This window comes from Cetorhinus maximus, chromosome 1 (genome assembly GCF_964194155.1).
Source record: "Cetorhinus maximus chromosome 1, sCetMax3.hap1.1, whole genome shotgun sequence".
Taxonomy (NCBI): Eukaryota; Metazoa; Chordata; class Chondrichthyes; order Lamniformes; family Cetorhinidae; genus Cetorhinus; species Cetorhinus maximus.
In genome coordinates, this window is record NC_135879.1 from 243,119,081 (window position 1) to 243,138,401 (window position 19,321).

The following is a 19,321-nucleotide window of genomic DNA, read 5'->3' on the forward strand; positions in this document are numbered from 1 at the left end:
TTGTTGCAAATCCCTAATTGCCCTTGAACTAAATGGGCTGCTCACTTCAGACAGCAGTTAAGAGTCATCCACATTGCTGTGGGTCTGGAGTCACAGGTAGTCCAGACCGGGTAAGGATGGCAGATTTCCATCCCTACAGGACACTGGTGAACCAGATGGGGTTTTGCGGCAATCAATGATAGCTGTCACTGAAATCAGATGTTCATGAATTTGAATTCCACCAACTGCTATGGTGGGATTGAAACCCGTTCCCCTGCAAAGCATTAGGCTGGGCTCTGGGATGACTAGTCCCATGACATTACCACTACACCATGTAGGCCCCCTGACAAAAAGTTGCACCCAATTAGCTTGTCCTTTCTCTTTAGTGGTCTGTGCTATACTTGCACAGTGGCTATCACTCTCGCCACTCAGTTAGGAGGTCAGTGATTTAACTCCCAGTCCAGGCACTTCACAGATAGACGGTATCCAGACCGACACTGTCAGTGCAGTACCAAGGAGGTACCGCACTGCTGGAGATGCATGTCTCAGATGAGACATTAACCAATGCCCTATCTGCCCTCTCAGGCAGATGTGAAAGTTCCTGTGGTTGCTAATTTGAAGAAGAGCAAGGGGGTTTTCACCGGTGTTTTGGCTGATATTTATTCCTGAACCAACATCATCAAAACAGTTTATCTGGTCTCTACCATGTTGATATTTGTGGGAGCTTACTGTACACAACTGGGATGTGGCTACACTTCAAAAGTACTTCATCGGTTACACTCTGGAATTTCCTGAGATGGTGAAAGGTGATTTAAAGGTAAATACAAATTCTTTTTTTCTTTCTATTAGTCTGCACCCACACTATTAGTCCCCAAACCATTCCATTATCTGCCCTACACCAGGAGCCCTCGGCAACACCATTGGTGTTTGTCACAGGGCAACTGTTATCCTCACTGAGGGAGTATTCAATATGAGACAACCAAATAGTCCACTTTAGTGTTTATGTTATTCAGACTCAGGATGCACATGTCACTTGTATATTCTTGAACCGCTGCAGTCCGTGTGGTGTAGGTACACCCACAGTGTTGTTAGGGAGAGAGTTCCAGGATTTTGACCCAGCGACGGTGAAGGAACGGCGATATATTTCCAAGTCAGGCTGGTGAGTGACTTGGATGGGAACTTCTAGGTGGCGATGTTCCCATCTATCTGCTGCCCTTGTCCTTCTAGATGGTGGAGGTCGTGGGTTTGGAAGGTGCCGGTGAAGGAGCCTTGGTAAATTCCTGCAGTGCGTCTTGTAGATGGTACACACTGCTGCTACTCTGTGTCGCTGGTGGAGGGAGTGAATGTTTGTGGAAGGCGTGCCAATCAAACAGACTGGATGGTGTCAAGCCACTTGAGTGTTGTGGGAGCTGCACTCATCCAGGCAAGTGGGGAGAATTCCATCTGACTTGTGCCTCGTAGATGGTGGACAGGCTTTGGGGAGACAGGAGGTGAGCCACATTGAAGTCAGTAACATCTACCATGTTAAATCGTCCCAGTTAAGGTGTGATTTCATCAGGGTACTCAAAGTTAGAAGGGTTTTTGATAAAGAGGGAGAAAATGTTTACACTGGTAGAAGGATTGGTAACCAAACCAAAGCAAACTGGCAAAAGAATCAGACGTAAGATGACAAGTTTTTTTACTCAACAAGTTACTTTGATCTAGAATGTGCTGCATGAAAGGGTGAGTAAAGCAGATTCAGTAGTAATTTTCAAAATGGAATTGGATAAATATTTGAAGGGATAAAAATTGCAGGGCTATGGGGAAACAGTGGGGATTGAAACTCATTCGATAGCTCTTTCGAAGAGCCAGCATAGACAGGACGGGCCAAATGGCCCCCGATTATGCTGTTTGATTCTAATATATTAGACAGATGGTTGAAGGAAAAGGGAATAAAGAGATATGGGTACTAGGCAAATGCAATTGAGTAGAACCACTGTTTATGTAGAAGATAAACACCATTAAGGACAAGATGGGCTGAATGGTTTGTTACCATAATGAAATGCAAATAAGCTGGTCCCACAAAATTGCAGCCAACTGTGCTCTGGCTTGTCCATTAATTTTCACAAGCAACAAGTGCCTTCAGCCGTTCCTTGATATCATGTGGAGTGAATCGAATTGGCTGAAAACTGGCATCTGTGATGCTGGGGACCTCCGGAGGAGGCAGAGATGGATCATCCACTCGCCATATCTAGCTGAAGATTGTTGCAAATGCTTCAGCCTTATCTTTTGCACTGATGTGATGGGTTCCATCATCATTGAGGATGGGGATATTTGTGGAGCCGTCTCCTCCAGTGAGTTGTTTAATTATTCACCTCCATTCATGACTGGATGTGACAGGGCTGCAGAGCTTAGATCTGATCCGTTGGTTGTGGGATCACTTAGCTCTGTCCATCACTTGCTGCTTGTGCTGTTTGGAATGCAAGTAGTCCTGTGTTATAGCTTCACCAGGTTGACACCTCATTTTTAGGTATGCCTGGTGCTGTTCCTGGCATGCCCTCCTGCACTCTTCATTGAACCAGGGTTGATCCTCTGGCTTGATGGTAATGGTAGAGTGGGGGATATGCCGGGCCATGAGGTTACAGATTGTGTTCGAGTACAATTCTGCTGCTGCTGATGGCCCACAGCGCCTCATGGATGAGTCATGAGTTGCTAGATCTGTTCGAAATCTACCCCATTTAGCCCGGTGGTAGTGCCACACAACATGATGGAGGGTATCCTCAATGTGAAGGCGGGACTTCATCTGCACAATGACTGTGCGATGGTCACTCCTACTGACAGATGCATCTGCGCCAAGCATGTTGGTGAGGATGAGATCAAATATATTTTTCCCTCACCACCTGCCGCAGATCCAGTCTAGAAGCTATATCCCTTAGGTCTCGGCCAGCTCGCTCAGTGGTGGTGCCACTGAGCCACTCTTGGTGATGGACATTGAAGTCCCCACCCAGAGTACATTCTGTGCCCTTGCCACCCTCAGTGCTTCCTCCAAGTGATGTTCAACATGGAGGAGTACTGATTCACCAGCTGAGGGAAGGCGGTACGTGGTAATTAGCAGGAGGTTTCCTTGCCCATTTTTGACCTGATGCCATGAGGCTTCATGGTGTCCAGAGTCAATGCTGAGGACTCCCAGGGCAACTCCCTCCTGACTGTATACCACTGTGCTGCCACATCTGCTGGGTCTGTCCTGCTGGACAGACATACCCAGGGATGGTGATGGTGGGTGTCTGGGACATTATCTGTAAGATATGATTCTGTGAGGATGACTATGTCAGGTTATTGTTCGACTCGTCTGTGAGATAGCTCTCCCAATTTTGGCCAGATGTTAGTAAGGAGGACTTTGCAGGGTCGACAGGGCTGAGATTGTCATTGTCGTTTCCAGTGCCTCAGTCGATGCCGGCTGGTCCGTCCAGTTTCATCCCTTTTTGGAGGCTTTGTAGCGGTTTGAGTGACTTGCTAGGCCATTTCAGAGGGCATTTAAAAGTCAGCCATGTTGCTGTGGGTCTGGAGGCACGTGTAGACCACACCAGGTAAGGACGACAGATTTCCTAAAGGGCATTAGTGAACCAGATGAGTTTTTACAACAATCGACAATGGTTTCATGGTCATCATTAGACTTTTAATTCCAGATTTTTATTGAATTCAAATTCCATAATCTGCCGTGGTGGGATTCGAACCCGGGTCCCCAGAGCATTACCCTGGGTCTCTGGATTATTAGTCCAGCCACTACACCATCACCTCTCCTTCATTCATCAAACCATCCCAGGGCGGGCATAGCAAGGGTTTAGATGCAGCATAAAGCTCCCTCTACATTGTCGCATTAAACACTTTCACAGTAGATGTAGCATGGGGTTAGATACAGAGTAAAGCTCCCTCTACACTGTCCCATCAAACACTCCCAGGACAGGTACAGCACGGGGTTAGATACAGAGTAAAGCTCCCTCTACACTGTCCCATCAAACACTCCCAGGGCAGATACAGCACGGGGTTAGATACAGAGTAAAGCTCCCTCTACACTGTCCCATCAAACACTCCCAGGACAGGTACAGCACGGGGTTAGATACAGAGTAAAGCTCCCTCTACACTGTCCCATCAAACACTCCCAGGACAGGTACAGCACGGGGTTAGATACAGAGTAAAGCTCCCTCTACACTGTCCCATCAAACACTCCCAGGAAAGGTACATCACGGGGTTAGAAACAGAATAAAGCTCCCTCTACACTGTCCCCATCAAACACTCCCAGGACAGGTACAGCACGGGGTTAGATACAGAGTAAAGCTCCCTCTACATGGTCCCCATCAAACACTCTCAGGGTAGATAAAGCACGGGGTTAGATACAGAGTAAAGCTCCCTCTACACTGTCCCATCAAACACTCCCAGGACAGGTACAGCACGGGGTTAGATACAGAGTAAAGCTCCCTCTACATGGTCCCCATCAAACACTCCCAGGACAGGTACAGCACGGGCTTAGATACAGAGTAAAGCTCCCTCTACACTGTCCCAACAAACACTCCCAGGACAAGTACAGCACAGGGTTAGATACAGAGTAAAGCTCCCTCTACACTGTCCCATCAAACACTCCCAGGACAGGTACAGCACGGGGTTAGATACAGAGTAAAGCTCCCTCTACACTGTCCCCATCAAACACTCCCAGGACAGGTACAGCACGGGGTTAGATACAGAGTAAAGCTCCCTCTACACTGTCCCATTAAACACTCTCAGGGTAGATAAAGCACGGGGTTAGATACAGAGTAAAGCTCCCTCTACACTGTCCCATCAAACACTCCCAGGACAGGTACAGCACGGGGTTAGATACAGAGTAAAGCTCCCTCTACACTGTCCCATTAAACACTCTCAGGGTAGATACAGCACGGGGTTAGATACAGAGTAAAGCTCCCTCTACACTGTCCCCATCAAACGCTCCCAGGACAGGTACAGCACGGGGTTAGATACAGAGTAAAGCTCCCTCTACACAGTCCCATCAAACACTCCCAGGACAGGTACAGCACGGGGTTAGATACAGAGTAAAGCTCCCTCTACACTGTCCCAACAAACACTCCCAGGACAGGTACAGCACAGGGTTAGATACAGAGTAAAGCTCCCTCTACACTGTCCCCATCAAACACTCCCAGGACAGGTACAGCACGGGGTTAGATACAGAGTAAAGCTCTCTCTACACTGTCCCATTAAACACTCTCAGGGTAGCTACAGCATGTTAGATACAGAGTAAAGCTCCATTTATACTGCTCAGCATGCATGCAACCAGTACAGCCCCTGTTCTCGGAGTGTTTGATGAGTTAAGTGTAGATGGAGAACTGTCACTGCCTTTAATGTATGATAACCACAAAATATATCATTTTCAATTAAGCATAGCCCTGGTTTTGCTGCCATTCACAGAAACACCAGAGATTTACTTCTAAAAATAATGAACTTGTGCCCCAGGGAGAGAAGTTTGAAACAGCTGACAGAGAAAGCTGGAGGCCGGAATCCTGTGGAATTCACTATTGCTGATCCCACTCCTCAGGAGGTTTCCTGGAGGAGGTTGGAAGACGGAGCAAAGCCAAACAGTGGCTGAATACTTTCTTGCAGTAGCTCCCAGAGAATCCGTGCTCAGCTGGTTAAGTTAGGCCCAGATGTCTGCTGATGGTGGCATCGTGCTACTGTCACTGAACTGGTAATCCAGAGAATCAGGCTAATTCTCCGGGGGACATCAGTTCAAACCCCACCAAGGCAGCTGGTGGAATTTCAATTCAATTACTAAAATCTGGAATATAAAGCCAGTCTCTGTAACACTGACCATGAAATTATCATCGATTGCTGTAAAAACCCATCTGGTTCACTAATGTCCTTTATAGAGAGGCAAAAGTGGACATTGGGCTGCTGGAAAATGGTGCTGGAGAAGTAGTAGTGAGGAACAAAGAAATGGCGGAGGAACTGAATAGGTACTTTGCGTCAGTCTTCACAGTGGAAGACACGAGTAACATCCCCAAAGTTCAAGAGATTCAGGGGGCAGAGGTGAGTATGGTGGCCATTAACAAGGAGAAGGTGCTAGGAAAACTGAAAGGTCTAAAGGTGGATAAATCACCTGGACCAGATGGATTACACCCCAGAGTTCTGAAGGAGATAGCTGAAGAGATAGTGGAGGCATTAGTGGTGATCTTTCAGGAATCACTGGAGTCAGGGAGGGTCCCAGAGGACTGGAAAATTGCTAATGTAACCCCCCTGTTTAAGAAGGGAGTGAGGCAAAAGACAGGAAATTACAGGCCGATTGGCCTGACCTCGGTCGTTGGTGAGATTTTAGAGTCCATTATTAAGGATGAGATTTCAGAATACTTGGAAGTGCATTGTAAAATAGGGCAAAGTCAGCATGGTTTCATCAAGGGGAGGTCATGCCTGACAAATCTGTTAGAATTCTTTGAGGAGGTAACGAGTAGGTTAGACAAAGGAGAGGCAATGGATGCTATCTACTTGGACTTCCAGAAGGCCTTTGACAAGTTGCCGCACAGGAGGCTGCTCAGTAAGATAAGAGCCCATGGTATTAGAGGCAAGGTACTAGCATGGATCGAAGATTGGCTGTCTGGCAGGAGGCAGAGTGGGGATAAGGGGGTCCTTCTCAGGATGGCGGCCGGTGACTAGTGGAGTTCCGCAGGGGTCAGTGTTGGGACCACAACTTTTCACTTTATACATTAATGATCTAGATGAAGGAACTGAGGGCATCCTGGCTAAGTTTGCAGATGATACAAAGATAGGTGGAGGGACAGGTTGTATTGAGGAGGCGGAGAGGCTGCAGAAGGATTTGGACAGGTTAGGAGAATGGGCAAAGAAGTGGCAGATGGAATACAATGTGGGGAAGTGTGAGGTCATGCACTTTGGTAGGAAAAATAGAGGCATAGACTATTTTATAAATGGGGAGAGAATTCAGAAATCTGTGGTGCAAAGGGACTTGGGAGTCCTCGTCCAGGATTCTCTTAAGGTTAACTTGCAGGTTGAGTCGGTAGTCAGGAAGGCAAATGCAATGTTGGCATTTATTTCGAGAGGACTAGAATATAAAAGCAGGGATGTGCTGCTGAGCCTCTGGTCAGACCACATTCAGAATATTGTGAGCAATTTTGGGCCCGGTATCTCAGGAAGGATGTTCTGGCCCTGGAGAGGGTCCAGAGGAGATTCACGAGAACAATCCCAGGAATGAAAGGCTTAACATATGAGGAACGTTTGAGGACTCTGGGTCTATACTCGATGGACTTTAGAAGGATGAGGGGGGATCTGATTGAAACTTACAGAATACTGAAAGGCCTGGATAGAGTGGACGTGGGGAAGATGTTTCCATTAGTAGGAGAGACTAGGACCCGAGGGCACAGCCTCAGAGTAAAGGGAAGACCTTTTAGAACAGAGATGAGGAGAAACTTCTTTAGCCAGAGAGTGGTGAATCTATGGAATTCATTGCCACAGAAGGCTGTGGAGGCCTGGTCATTGAGTGTATTTAAGACCAAGATAGATAGGTTCTTGATTGGTAAGGGGATCAAAGGTTACGGGGAGAAGGCGGGAGTATGGGGTTGAGAAACTTATCAGCCATGATTGAATGGCGGAGCAGACTTGATGGGCCAAATGGCCTAATTTCTGCTCCTATGTCTTATGGTCTTATGGAAGGAAACCTGCCATCCTTACCTGGCCTGGCCTCCATGTGACTTCAGACCCACAGCAATGAGTCACTCTTAACCTCCCAGCCTAGCAAACCACTAGGGCAATTTGAGGGCAATTAGGGATGGGCAACAGATGTTGGCCTTGGGAGAGATGCCCACATCCCATTAGAAGATCAAAGAAAGAAAAACAGTCAAGGCAGGGATGGAAAGCAGTATTGCTAAGTTTACTTAGCAACCCTTGACTAAGGAAGGGGTGTTGGGGTGGCGTGGGGGGATGTTGGGTGGTGGTGTGACTGACTCTCTTGCTGCTGATGCCGATTTTTATTTATGAATTACAAATTTCCATTTTAGGCTGTAAATTCACAGTGTACAACACAATTTGTATGGTAATTTCCGGGGGAACGGGAAACAATGCAGTTCTTGAGTTAAGGTCGCACTGAATTTATATTCTTTGAAAATTTCACATCAACAATTCAATCCACATTTTTTTCTAAAATGTTGATAGATGTCTGATTGGCAAATCCTGGGGGTAGTGTCATTAGCGTCAAAGGGCAAATACCGTGTATGCATATTGTGGGTTGGTGCCAGAAAAGTCAGAATAGTAAAGTTGTATTAGCTACAGAGTTGAATTGTTTGGTAAACATAGTGGTTTACTTGTAGCCACTTTCCTAACATCAGTTGTTTGCTCTGTGATTAATTATCCTTAGAGAATCCACATTGGGCCTCCAGTTTCACCATTGCTACTGTCATTCTGCCTGATGTAATGAAAGAAAGACAAAACCTACATTTATACAGCACCCTTCACAATGTCCCAAATCACTTTACAGCCAATGAAGCACTTTTGAGTAGTAGTCACTGGTAGAATTATAGGCATTGTTATCAAATGGTGGAGCAGGCTCGAGTGGCTGAATGGCCTCCTCTTGCTCCTAATACATACGTTCGTATGTCATTCTGGATGGATGAGAAGAGCTGGGCTAGATGACTTTCGTCACCTAGAGGGTGGAATCATGGCTGAAGTTCTGTTTATTTTGTTGCTAATGAAAGTTTGCTGTGGCCAGGTTTTGTGGGTGAAATTGCCAGGACAGGGGTGTGTAATTGGCTCACAGTGATTCAGTAACCTGTTTTGTCCTGTACATGATTCTCAAGAGTCTTTTTTATTGTCTTCAACTTGGTCCTTTTGTCCAGCTATCTGTTATCTCACTCTATCTTGATGCTTTTTATGAGTTTCGTGAAGTATTGAAATATCGCGATAAAGTTGTGTTACATAGTAGATATTGAAAATATATTGTAGTGAGAAGCAGCAATCAGCAGAGTCTTCAGGCTTTCTGATCAAGAAAACACAGATACAATTGTGAACCAATCAGTCTTTGTGCTCTGGCCTCTTAAAAGTTGTGTCGCACAGAGACACCTGAGGGTTCTAATGCTTCTCACTGACAGTGAAGACCTATGTTGTTCAATCATTCCACTTTGTTGCTCATGGGTGGTTTGACCTTTCCGCCTTGTGAGATTACTGATAAAATAGAATCCAATTACGCCTCTTGTATGAAATAAGTATATTGAGTAAAATCGTGCATCCAGGCAGGAGAAGATCTTCTTCTAATTCTACAGAATGGAAAAGATCTTGTGTAGTTCACCTGGGTTGCAAATATTGAATCTTCCCCCAAATATGAATTTACTGTCACTGTGTCCATAAGGTGCAATGTGCAGGACATGCTAATGAGGGCTGAGACAATCACCGAAATCAGCTTTATTACCTGCACAGTGTTTCTAAATAACGAGTAGGATATTTCCCTGTCAAATTAGCAAGAGTGCATGATGCTGATAAAGTAAAATTTGTATTCTCTGGTTTAACAGTCACGATGGGATTACCAAGAGGGTGCACACAAACTAACACTGCATTATATCATTGCTGTTCTTAACACGAATGACCCATGCTGCATGTGTATTGGACGATATTTATAACCAGATGCCAACAATAGGAGTTATCATTTTACCAGTACCTTTTTGCGATTGGTGATTTGATTGGTAAATCTTGAAAGGGGGAAAAATACCATGCATGATTGAGGAGGAGGGCTAAGTGGGGAGCGTGGGGAATAAGGGGCCTGGTACAATTTAAGCTTGTTTATGGACAAAGAAATAGACAAGTTGCAAAAAATGTTTTGGATTGGGGGAAAGCGGATTTTATTAAAATAAGGTAGGATCTGGCCAAGGTAGACTGGGAACAGCTACTTGTGGGGAAATCTACAGAGGAGTAGTGGGGGCTGTTCAAAAAGGAAATGGGGAGGGTATAGGCTCAACATGTTCCCTCTAGGGTGATAGGAAGGAGTAACAAGCCCAGAGAACCATGGATGACCAGAGATACTCAGGATATGATGAGAAGGAAAAGAAAGGCTTTTAGCAGGTACAAGGGAAGCAAATCAGCGGAGGCATTAGTGGAGTACAGAAAGTAGAGGGTGGAGCTTAAGAAAGCAATTAGGAGAGCAAAGAGGCAAAATGAGAAAGCTCTGGCTGGTAATAGTAGGGAAAATCCCAAGATATTCTATAAGTATGTCAATGGGAAGAGGATAACCAGGGAAAGAGTAGGGCTCATTAAGGACCAAGGTGGCAATCTATGGGTGCAGCCACAGGACATCGCTAGAGTGTTGAACGAATAGTTCACATCTGTCTTCACCCAAGAGAATGAGGATGAAGGGAAGAGAGACTGCGAGGTTCTTGACCAAATTGATACAGGGAGTGACAAGGTATTGGAGGTGTTGGCAGGCTTAAAAGTGGGCAAATCTCCAGGTCCAGATGATTTGTGTCCCAGACTGCTGAGGGAGGCAAGGGAGGAGATCACAGGAGCTCTGAGCCACATTTTTAATTCCTCTCAGGCCACGGGGGAGGTGCCAGAGAACTGGAGAACAGCTAATGTGGTTCCGCTATTTAAGAAGGGTTGTAGAGATAAGCCACGGAACTACAGACCAGTGAGTTTCACACCAGTGGTAGGGAAACTATTGGAGAAAATTCAGAAGGAGAGAATCTATCTCCACTTGGAGAGGCAAGGTTTGATCAGGGATAGTCAGCATGGCTTTGTCAGAGAGAGGTCATGCCTAACAAATTTGATTGAATTATTTGAGGAGGTGACCAGGTGTGTAGATGAGGGTAGTGCAGTTGATGTAATTTACATGGATTTCAGCAAAGCCTTTGACAAGGTCCCACATGGGAGATTTATAAAGAGGGCAAATGCACATAGAATACAGGGTAATTTGATATAAGGTGGATTCAAAATTTACTTAATTATAGGAGGCAGAGGGTGATGACAGAAGGATGCTTTAGTGACTGGAAGCCAGTGTCCAGTGGCGTACCACAGGGATCTGTGCTGGGTCCCCTATTATTTGTCATTTATATAAAAAACACAGATGACTATGTAGGGGGTAGGATAAGAAAGTTTGCGGATGACACAAAGATTGGCCGGGTGGTAACAGTGAGGTTGAGTGTCTTGGACTACAGGAAGATATAGATGGGATGGTCAAATGGGCAGATAAGTGGCAGATGGAATTTAACCCTGAAAAGTGTGAGGCGATACACTTGACAAGGAAGTATTCAATGAACGGCATGACACTAGGAAGTTCTGAGGAACAAAGGGACCTTGGCGTGTGTATCCATAAATCTCTGAAGGCGGAGGGGCATGTTAGTGGGGTGGTGAAAAAAGCATATGGGACACTTGCCTTTATCAATCGAGGCATAGATTACAAAAGTAGGGAGGTCATGTTGGAGTAGGATCTGTACTCCTCCAGTTTTGGCCTCTTGAGCATCCCAATGTTAATCATTTAACAATTGGTGGCCTTGTCTTCAGCTATCTAAGCTCCAGAATTCCCCTCCTACACCTCTCTGCCGCCATCAATATGTTTATCATTTAATCTTTCCTGTCTTCCACCCGATCTCAGATCTTGCCTTTTATTTTTCTTCCCACCTTCCCCTCTTTCACTTGCTCAAATCTTATTACATTTCTAACTTTTGCCAGTTTTGATGAAAGGCTGCGGACCTGTTACTCTGTTTCTCTCTTCACAGGCGCTGCCAGACCTGCTGAGCATTTCCGGCACTTTTTTAGTTTATGTAATTTCTCCACGTAATTTAAACCTGGTAAAATTCTGGTGAATCTGGCCTGCACTCCTTTCAAGGCCAATTTATCCTTTCTAAGGTGCAACGCCCAGAACTGTGAACAGTATTCCAGATGTTGTCTAACCGGGGCTTTGTACCACTAGCTAGTATTTTTGATAAGTCTTTGTACCCGCCCACTAGATTTTAGTAATGCAGTTCAGTAATGCAGGGAGCCCAAGTTGCTGTGGCAACATGCACTTTTCTATGCATGTTGTCGTCTGGAGCTATGGATAGTGATGGTAGAGGCTCCAACTTGCTTTCCATCACATGGCTGACCAGGAATCTCTCCGGCTCTTACCGCCTGCCATTGGCGTGTGTTGGAAGGATTGGCAGGTTGATACTCAACCTGTCTGGCCACGTTATGAACACACCTTCCTTGGCCATCAAGTCCTGGAGTGGAACTCAAAGCCGGAGTTTAAGGAGTGTGACCCACTGCACCTCAAGACCTCCAGCATTCTTTGTACATGGATCCAAAATTCTCTTTGGACCTCCTCTGCTCCTTAGCTTTTCACCATTTAAAGAATACTCAAATCCAGGGAAAGAAATTGAATTGGCATTTGGAAAAGTATCGACTCATAAATAAATGAAAGTAAACGAGGATTTGTTGAAAGCAAATGATGTTTGACTAACTAGAACAAGTTCTTTGTTGAGAATATGGAGGTGGTTAATGGGGGAATGATGTTTGTTATACATATGGACGTTTAAGAGGCATTTTACAAAGTACCACCCTAATAGGCTGGTTAACAGAGAGGCAGTATGGATACAAAATTGGCTAAGAGACAGGAATCAGAGAGTAGTGATAGGCGGTAGTTTTCCTGACTAGAGGGAGGTAAATAGAGGTGTTCCCCAACATTCAGCGTTAGGACCAGTGCTCTCTTTGAAATATGTTAATGACCTGGACTTGAGTGTACAGGGCATACTATCAAAGTTTGCAGATATACACAACTCAGAAATGTGGTGCAAAATGAGGAGGGTAGTGACAGGAGAACATAGACCCCCATGGGTCTATGTCCTCCTGGATTGGCAGACACATGGCAGGTGAAGTTTAACCCAGAGAAGTGTGAAGTGACACATTTAAGAGTCATGAGGAGAGGCAAAATGAACTAAATGGTGCAATATTTACAGGGGATGCGGGAGTAGAGGAACCTGCAGGTGTCTTTACACAAAATCTTTGAGTGACAAAAGGGAAGGCTGTTTAAAAAACCCATAAGGGATCTTTGGCTTTATAAATCGAGAAATAGAGGAGAAAAGCAAGGAAGTTATGCTAAACCTTTATAAAACAAGTAGTCAGGCCTCAGCTGAGTATTGTGTCCAATCCTGGGCACCACACTTTAGGCAGAACAACAGGGCCTTTGAGAGGGTGTAGAAAAGATTAACTAGAATGGTTAATTGCTCCGGCTCTTAGATAGATCCTGCCTGCTCTTTCCGCACAGCCCTGCACGTTATTCCTCTTCAATTCTCAATCGTAACAATTCACTGCATAAAAATGTTTTCCCTCATGTCTCGGGGGTGAGGGAATGTGGTTCTGTGCACAGATTGGAGAAGCTGGGGCTGTTCTCCTCAGGGAAAAGAGGGTTGAGAGGAAGTTTGATCACGGCGTTCAAAATATTGATGGATGTCGATGGGATGAATAAGGAGAAACCATTTCTACTTGAAAAAGGGTCGGTAACCAAAGGAGATAGATTTAAGGTAACTGGCAAAAGAAGCAGAGACGACATGAGGGAAAACATTTCCGTGTGCAGTGAATTGTTACGATCTGGAACGCGCTGCCTGAAAGGATGGTGGAAGCAGATTCGATAATAACGTTCAAAAAGAGAATTGAGTGAGCACTTGAAGAGGAAAAACGTGCAGGGCTGCGCGGACAGAGAAGGCAGGGTCTATCAAAGAGCTAGAACAAGCATGATGGGCTAAATGGCCTCCTCCTGTGCGTCATGATTCCATGACCCTCTCCACAGCTAAATCTCCTCCGCACCCTCTCCGAGGCCTCTTTAATCAGTGATCTTGCTTCTTAATCAGGGAATGGGAGCGGCTTTTGATTACCCTTCCCTCGATGCCTTCTTCCTCTCCAGTTGAAACCTGTCAGTGACTTCACTCAGACGAACTGATTGATTCTGCTCTTGCTTGTCAGTCAGTCCTTGGTCAGTGTTCTCGGTGTCTCCAATTTTGCAGGCATTACTCTGCTCTGACTCACACAGCCACAAGCTCTTGGCTTTCCCTTTGCTGATTCACTCAGATTTCTCAGATTCCACAGTCGCAAATGGAAGCCAGCTGGGGGAATCAATCTGAGCGACTAAAGCCGTCCACCACCCCCCACCCTGCCGCTCCAGTGCGAGCCAGGCCTGTTAAAGCTGCAATGACCCATTGATCATTTCACAAAGCTATAATTACACAGGGCATCAACCTCAGTCCACATTACAGCTGGGGTATAAAGTAAAACCACAAAAGAGCAGAAACTCACAGAAAGTCAATGTGCATTAGAAAGTAAAGAGGCCGACAACTCTGGCCTCGGCACTCCTCTTCCGCATCCCCAATGTTAATTGCTCCACCACTGGTGGCTGTGCCTTTTGCTGCCTGGGCCCTAATTGCTGGAATTCCATCCCTGAACACCCCCCCCGCCTCTCTCTCTCTCTCTCTCTCCTCCTTTAAGATGCTCCCTAAAAATTGCCTCACCTAACCTAATATCGCTTTATATAGCCAGGTGCGGGATTATGTTTGATAATGCTCCAGTGAGGCACCTAGTCTGCTTTACTATATTAAAGTCACTATATAAAAGTAAGCCTTTGTCAGGTGTCACCGTCTCCATCTGCACTTTCTCTCGGCATTGTCAGGGAGCTGGATTAACATCAGTAGAGATACAGTCAGTAACACAGGGTGCTGGGGGAGAGGAGTTACTGAGTGACAGTATGAGGGAGCTGGATTAACATCAGTAGAGATACAGTCAGTAACACAGGGTGCTGGGGGAGAGGAGTTACTGAGTGACAGTGTGAGGGAGCTGGGTTAACATCAGTAGAGATACAGTCAGTAACACAGGGCGCTGGGGGAGTGGGGTTACTGAGTGACAGTGTGAGGGAGCTGGATTAACATCAGTAGAGATACAGTCAGTAACACAGGGTGCTGGGGGAGAGAGGGGTTACTGAGTGACAGTGTGAGGGAGCTGGATTAACATCAGTAGAGATACAGTCAGTAACACAGGGTGCTGGGGAAGAAGGGTTACTGAGTGACAGTGTGAGGGAGCTGGACTAACATCAGTAAAGATACAGTCAGTAACACAGGATGCTGGGGGAGAGGGGTTACTGAGTGACAATGTGAGGGAGCTGGATTAACATCAGTAGAATAGGATAGAATCAGTGGGACTAGCAGAATAACATTTTGGCACAGACTAGAAGGGCCGAATGACCTGTTTTTCTGTGCTGTAGTGTTCTATGATTCTATGGTTCTAGAGGTACAGTCAGTAACACAGGGTGCTGCGGAGAGGGGTTACTGAGTGACAGTGTGAGGGAGCTGGATTAACATCAATAGAGATACAGTCAGTAACACAGGGTGCTGGGGGAGAGAGGGGTTACTGAGTGACAGTGTGAGGGAGCTGGATTAACATCAGTAGAGATACAGTCAGTAACACAGGGCGCTGGGGGAGAGAGGGGTTACTGAGTGACAGTGTGAGGGAGCTGGATTAACATCAATAGAGATACATTCAGTAACACAGGGTGCAGGGGGAGAGGGGTTACTGGGTGACAGTGTGAGGGAGCTGGATTAACTTCAATAGAGATACAGTCAGTAACATTGGGTGCTGGGGGAGAGGGGTTACCGAGTGACAGTGTGAGGGAGCTGGATTAACATTAGCAGAGATAGTCAGTAACACAGGGTGTTAGGGAGAGGAGTTATTGAATGACAGTGTGAGGGAGCTGGATTAACATCAGTAGAGATACAGTCAGTAACACAGGTTAGCTGGGGCAGAGGAGCTACTAAGTGGCAGTGTGAGGGAAGGCAAAAATAAAATACTGCGGATGCTGGAAATCTGAAACAAAAACAAAAAATACTGGAAAAACTCAGCAGGTCTGACAGCATCTGAGGAGAGAAAGACAGAGTTAACGTTTCCAGTCCCTATGACTCTTCTTCACAGAGCTAAAGGGAAGTAGAGATGTTGTGAAATATATACTGTTTAAGGGGGCGGAACAGGTAAAGCTGGGTAGAAGTGGTAGGCAGAGGCAAAGGAGAAATTGACAAAGATGTCATGAACAAAAGGTCAAAGGGTTGTTAATAGTGGTGATACTGGCTAAAGGAGGTTCTACTGGTGACATTAAGAGTGGAAAGCAGGATGTGACAATGGCAGGACCAGAGTAAGCGCTCTGTGAGCAGTGTGAGGGATCTGGATTAACATTAGCAGAGATACAGTCAGTAACATAGGGTGCTGGGGGAGAGGAGTTACTGAGTGACAGTGTGAGTTAAAATGCTTATACTCTCTTACCCCAGTATTCTGTTTCTTGGTGTCCAGCAAAGCCAGATTGAATTTGGCCATTAGGTTCGGGGAGCTCAGTACATCTCTTAAGGAGGTTCGAACATCACCCAGAAACCTGTGAATTAAAGAACAGCGCAGAATAAGTCTACAATTTAAGAACAGGGTTAAGAATTCCCTCTGACCATTGAGTAGTCAGCGCTGTGCGAGCCAACACCAGGACATGATCATAAACCGAGTAAGGAAATAGGATTAGTGTTTGAAACAGTGCCTCCTGACCTCGGGACCAAAGCCCTTTCCACTGTGTTAATGTAGGAAACACAGCAGCCAATTTGTGCACAGCAAATTCCTACAAATAGCAATGTGATCAGATATTGGCTGAGGGATAAGATATGGGATAGGACATCGGGGAGAGTGCCCCTACTCCCCTTCAGGCATTCTTGTGGGTTTCTTAACATCCAGCTGGGACCTCGGTTTAACGTGTCACCTGAACGGCAACACCCCCGAGAGTGCAGCACTCCCTCAGAAACGCACTGGAGCGTCAGCCTGGGTGATGCACACGAGTCTCTGGTGTTAGATTTGAATCTGTGCATGACTGTGTGACACACCCCCTAGAAACATTGTATAATAACACACTCTGTGTTACTGAAGCCTAATACTCCTGCATGCACATTAGACAACAACATACTGTGTGTTACTGGTATTACATGTATTACACGTGTGTCTCAGGGTCAGACAGTTGCAGGTGGAAGTGCTATCAATGAGTTGGCAACAACAATCCTGGTGGACACAAGCAAAATACTGCAGGTGCTGGAAATATGAAATAAAAACAGAACATGTTGGAAATCCTCAGCAGGTCAGGCAGCATCTGTGGGGGTAGAAACGGAGTAAATATTCGAGGTCTGTGACACAACCTCTGATGAGAGGTCATGATCTGAAACGTCAACTCTGTTTCTCTCTCCACAGATGCTGCCTGATCTGCTGAGCATTTCCAGCTTTTTATATCTTTAATCCAAGTGGACGGAGTGCTGAGAGTTCGAGAAAGAAATTTACTGGCCTACATGTGACTCCACACCCACAGCAACGTGGCTGCATATCAACCACCTTCTGAAATGGCCCTGGCAAGTCAAAAGAAAAATAAAACTGGATGGACCACCCGGCACCGATCTGGACACCGGAATTGACAAAGGTGCACACAGCCCTGTCGACCCTGCTAAGTCCTCCTCACTAACGTCTGGGGGTTTGTGCCAAAGTTGGGAGAGCTGTCTCACAGGCTAGTCAAGCAACAGCCTGACATAGTCATCCTTGCAGAATCATACCTTAGAGACACCGTCCCAGGCACTACCGTCACCATCCCTGGGTATGCCCTGTCCCACCGGCAGGACAGACCCAGCAGAGGTGGTGCCACAGTGGTATACAGTCGGGAGGGAGTTGCCCTGGGAATTCTCAACATCAACTCTGGACCCCATGAAGCCTCATGACATCAAGTCAAACATAGGCACGGAAACCTCCTGCTGATTACCACGTACTGCCCTCCCTCATCTGATGAATCAATATTCCCCCAATAGGAATAAACAGTTCGGACCAGTATCTTTATTTCCCAGTTTTTACTGTTTTTTTTCCATTCTGGCCCTCCATGAACACCACTTGGAAGAAGAACTGAGGGTAGCAAGTGCACAGAATGCACTCAATGCTCATCACAAAGAGTGATTCGGCAGCGCCACTACTGACTGAGCTGGCCGAGGCCTAAAAGACAAATCAGCCAGACTGGGCCTGAGTAGGTGATGAGGGAACGAATAAGAGAGAAAAACCTATTTGACCTCACTCTCACCAATGTACCTGTCACAGATGTATTTGTCCATGGCAGCATTAGTAGGAATGACCACCTTGTTGTATCCCAGTCCTGCCCAGATGCAACCTGTCCTGTTTGTACTGGTCCCACCTTCCCCAGAACTGGACCCAATGTCCCTGCAATCTGAATCCCTCCCCCCTACACCATTTCTTCAGCCACATATTCATCTGATAGATCCTGTTATTTCTACTCTCACTAGCACGTGACACTGGTAGTAATCCTGAGATTTGAGATGCTACTTTTTAAACTTACGTCCTAACTCCCCACATTCAGCTTGCAGGACCTCATCTCTTGATAGTGGCTCAGAAAATCATGATGTGGAATATGTTTGGGTGGAGATAAGAAACACCAAAGGGCAGAAAACATTGGTGGGGTTGTCTATAGGCCCCCAAACAGTAATGGAGATGTAAGGGAAGGCATTGAACAGGAAATTAGAGACACATGCAATAAGGGTACACCTGATACCATGGGTGACTTTAATCTACATATAGATTGGACAAACCAGACTAGCAATAATACTGTGCAGGAGGATTTCCTGGAGTGTGTACATGATAGTATTTTAGACCAATATGTTGAGGAACCAACTACAGAGCAGGCTCTCCTAGACTGGGTAATATGCAATGAGAAAGGATTAATTAATAATCTTGTTGTGAGGGGTCCCTTGGGGAAGGGTGACCATAAAATGATAGAATTGTTCATTAGGTTGGAGGATGAAGAAGTTGAATCCAAAACTAGGGTCCTGAATCTGAGTAAAGGGAGCTATGAGGGTATGAGGTGCAAGTTGGCAATGATGGACTGGGGAAGCTTACTAAAAGGGTTGACAGTGGATAGGCAATGACTATTACTTAAGGAACGTATGCATGAATTACAACAATTATTCATTCCTGTCTGGCACAAAAATTAAACAGGAAAGGTGGCTCAACCACGGCTTGCAAAAGAAATTAGGGATAGTATTAGATCCAAAGAGGAGACATATAAAATTGCCAGAAAAAGCAGCAAGCCTGAGGATTGGGAACAGTTTAGAATTCAGCAAAAGTGGACACAAGGATTGACCAAGAGGGGAAAATGGAGTATGAGAGTAAACTTGCAAGGAACATAAAAACTGACTGTAAAAAGCTTCTATAAATACATGGAGAGAAAAAGATTAGCGAAGACAAATGTAGGTCCCTTACAGTCAGAAACAGGGGAAATTATAACGGGGGACAAAGAAATGGCAGAAGA

General features: G+C 45.8%; 1 protein-coding gene across 1 annotated transcript in view; it reads right to left on the bottom strand.

The window, feature by feature from the left end:
- The window catches only part of dysf (dysferlin, limb girdle muscular dystrophy 2B (autosomal recessive)), a 322,715-nt gene that overhangs the window by 263,282 nt on the left and 40,112 nt on the right, over positions 1–19,321 (bottom strand). The window contains exon 4 of the mRNA XM_078555028.1: positions 16,261–16,366. Within this exon, the coding sequence (XP_078411154.1) occupies positions 16,261–16,366 (106 nt within the window). The remainder of the gene's footprint in view (positions 1–16,260; positions 16,367–19,321) is intronic.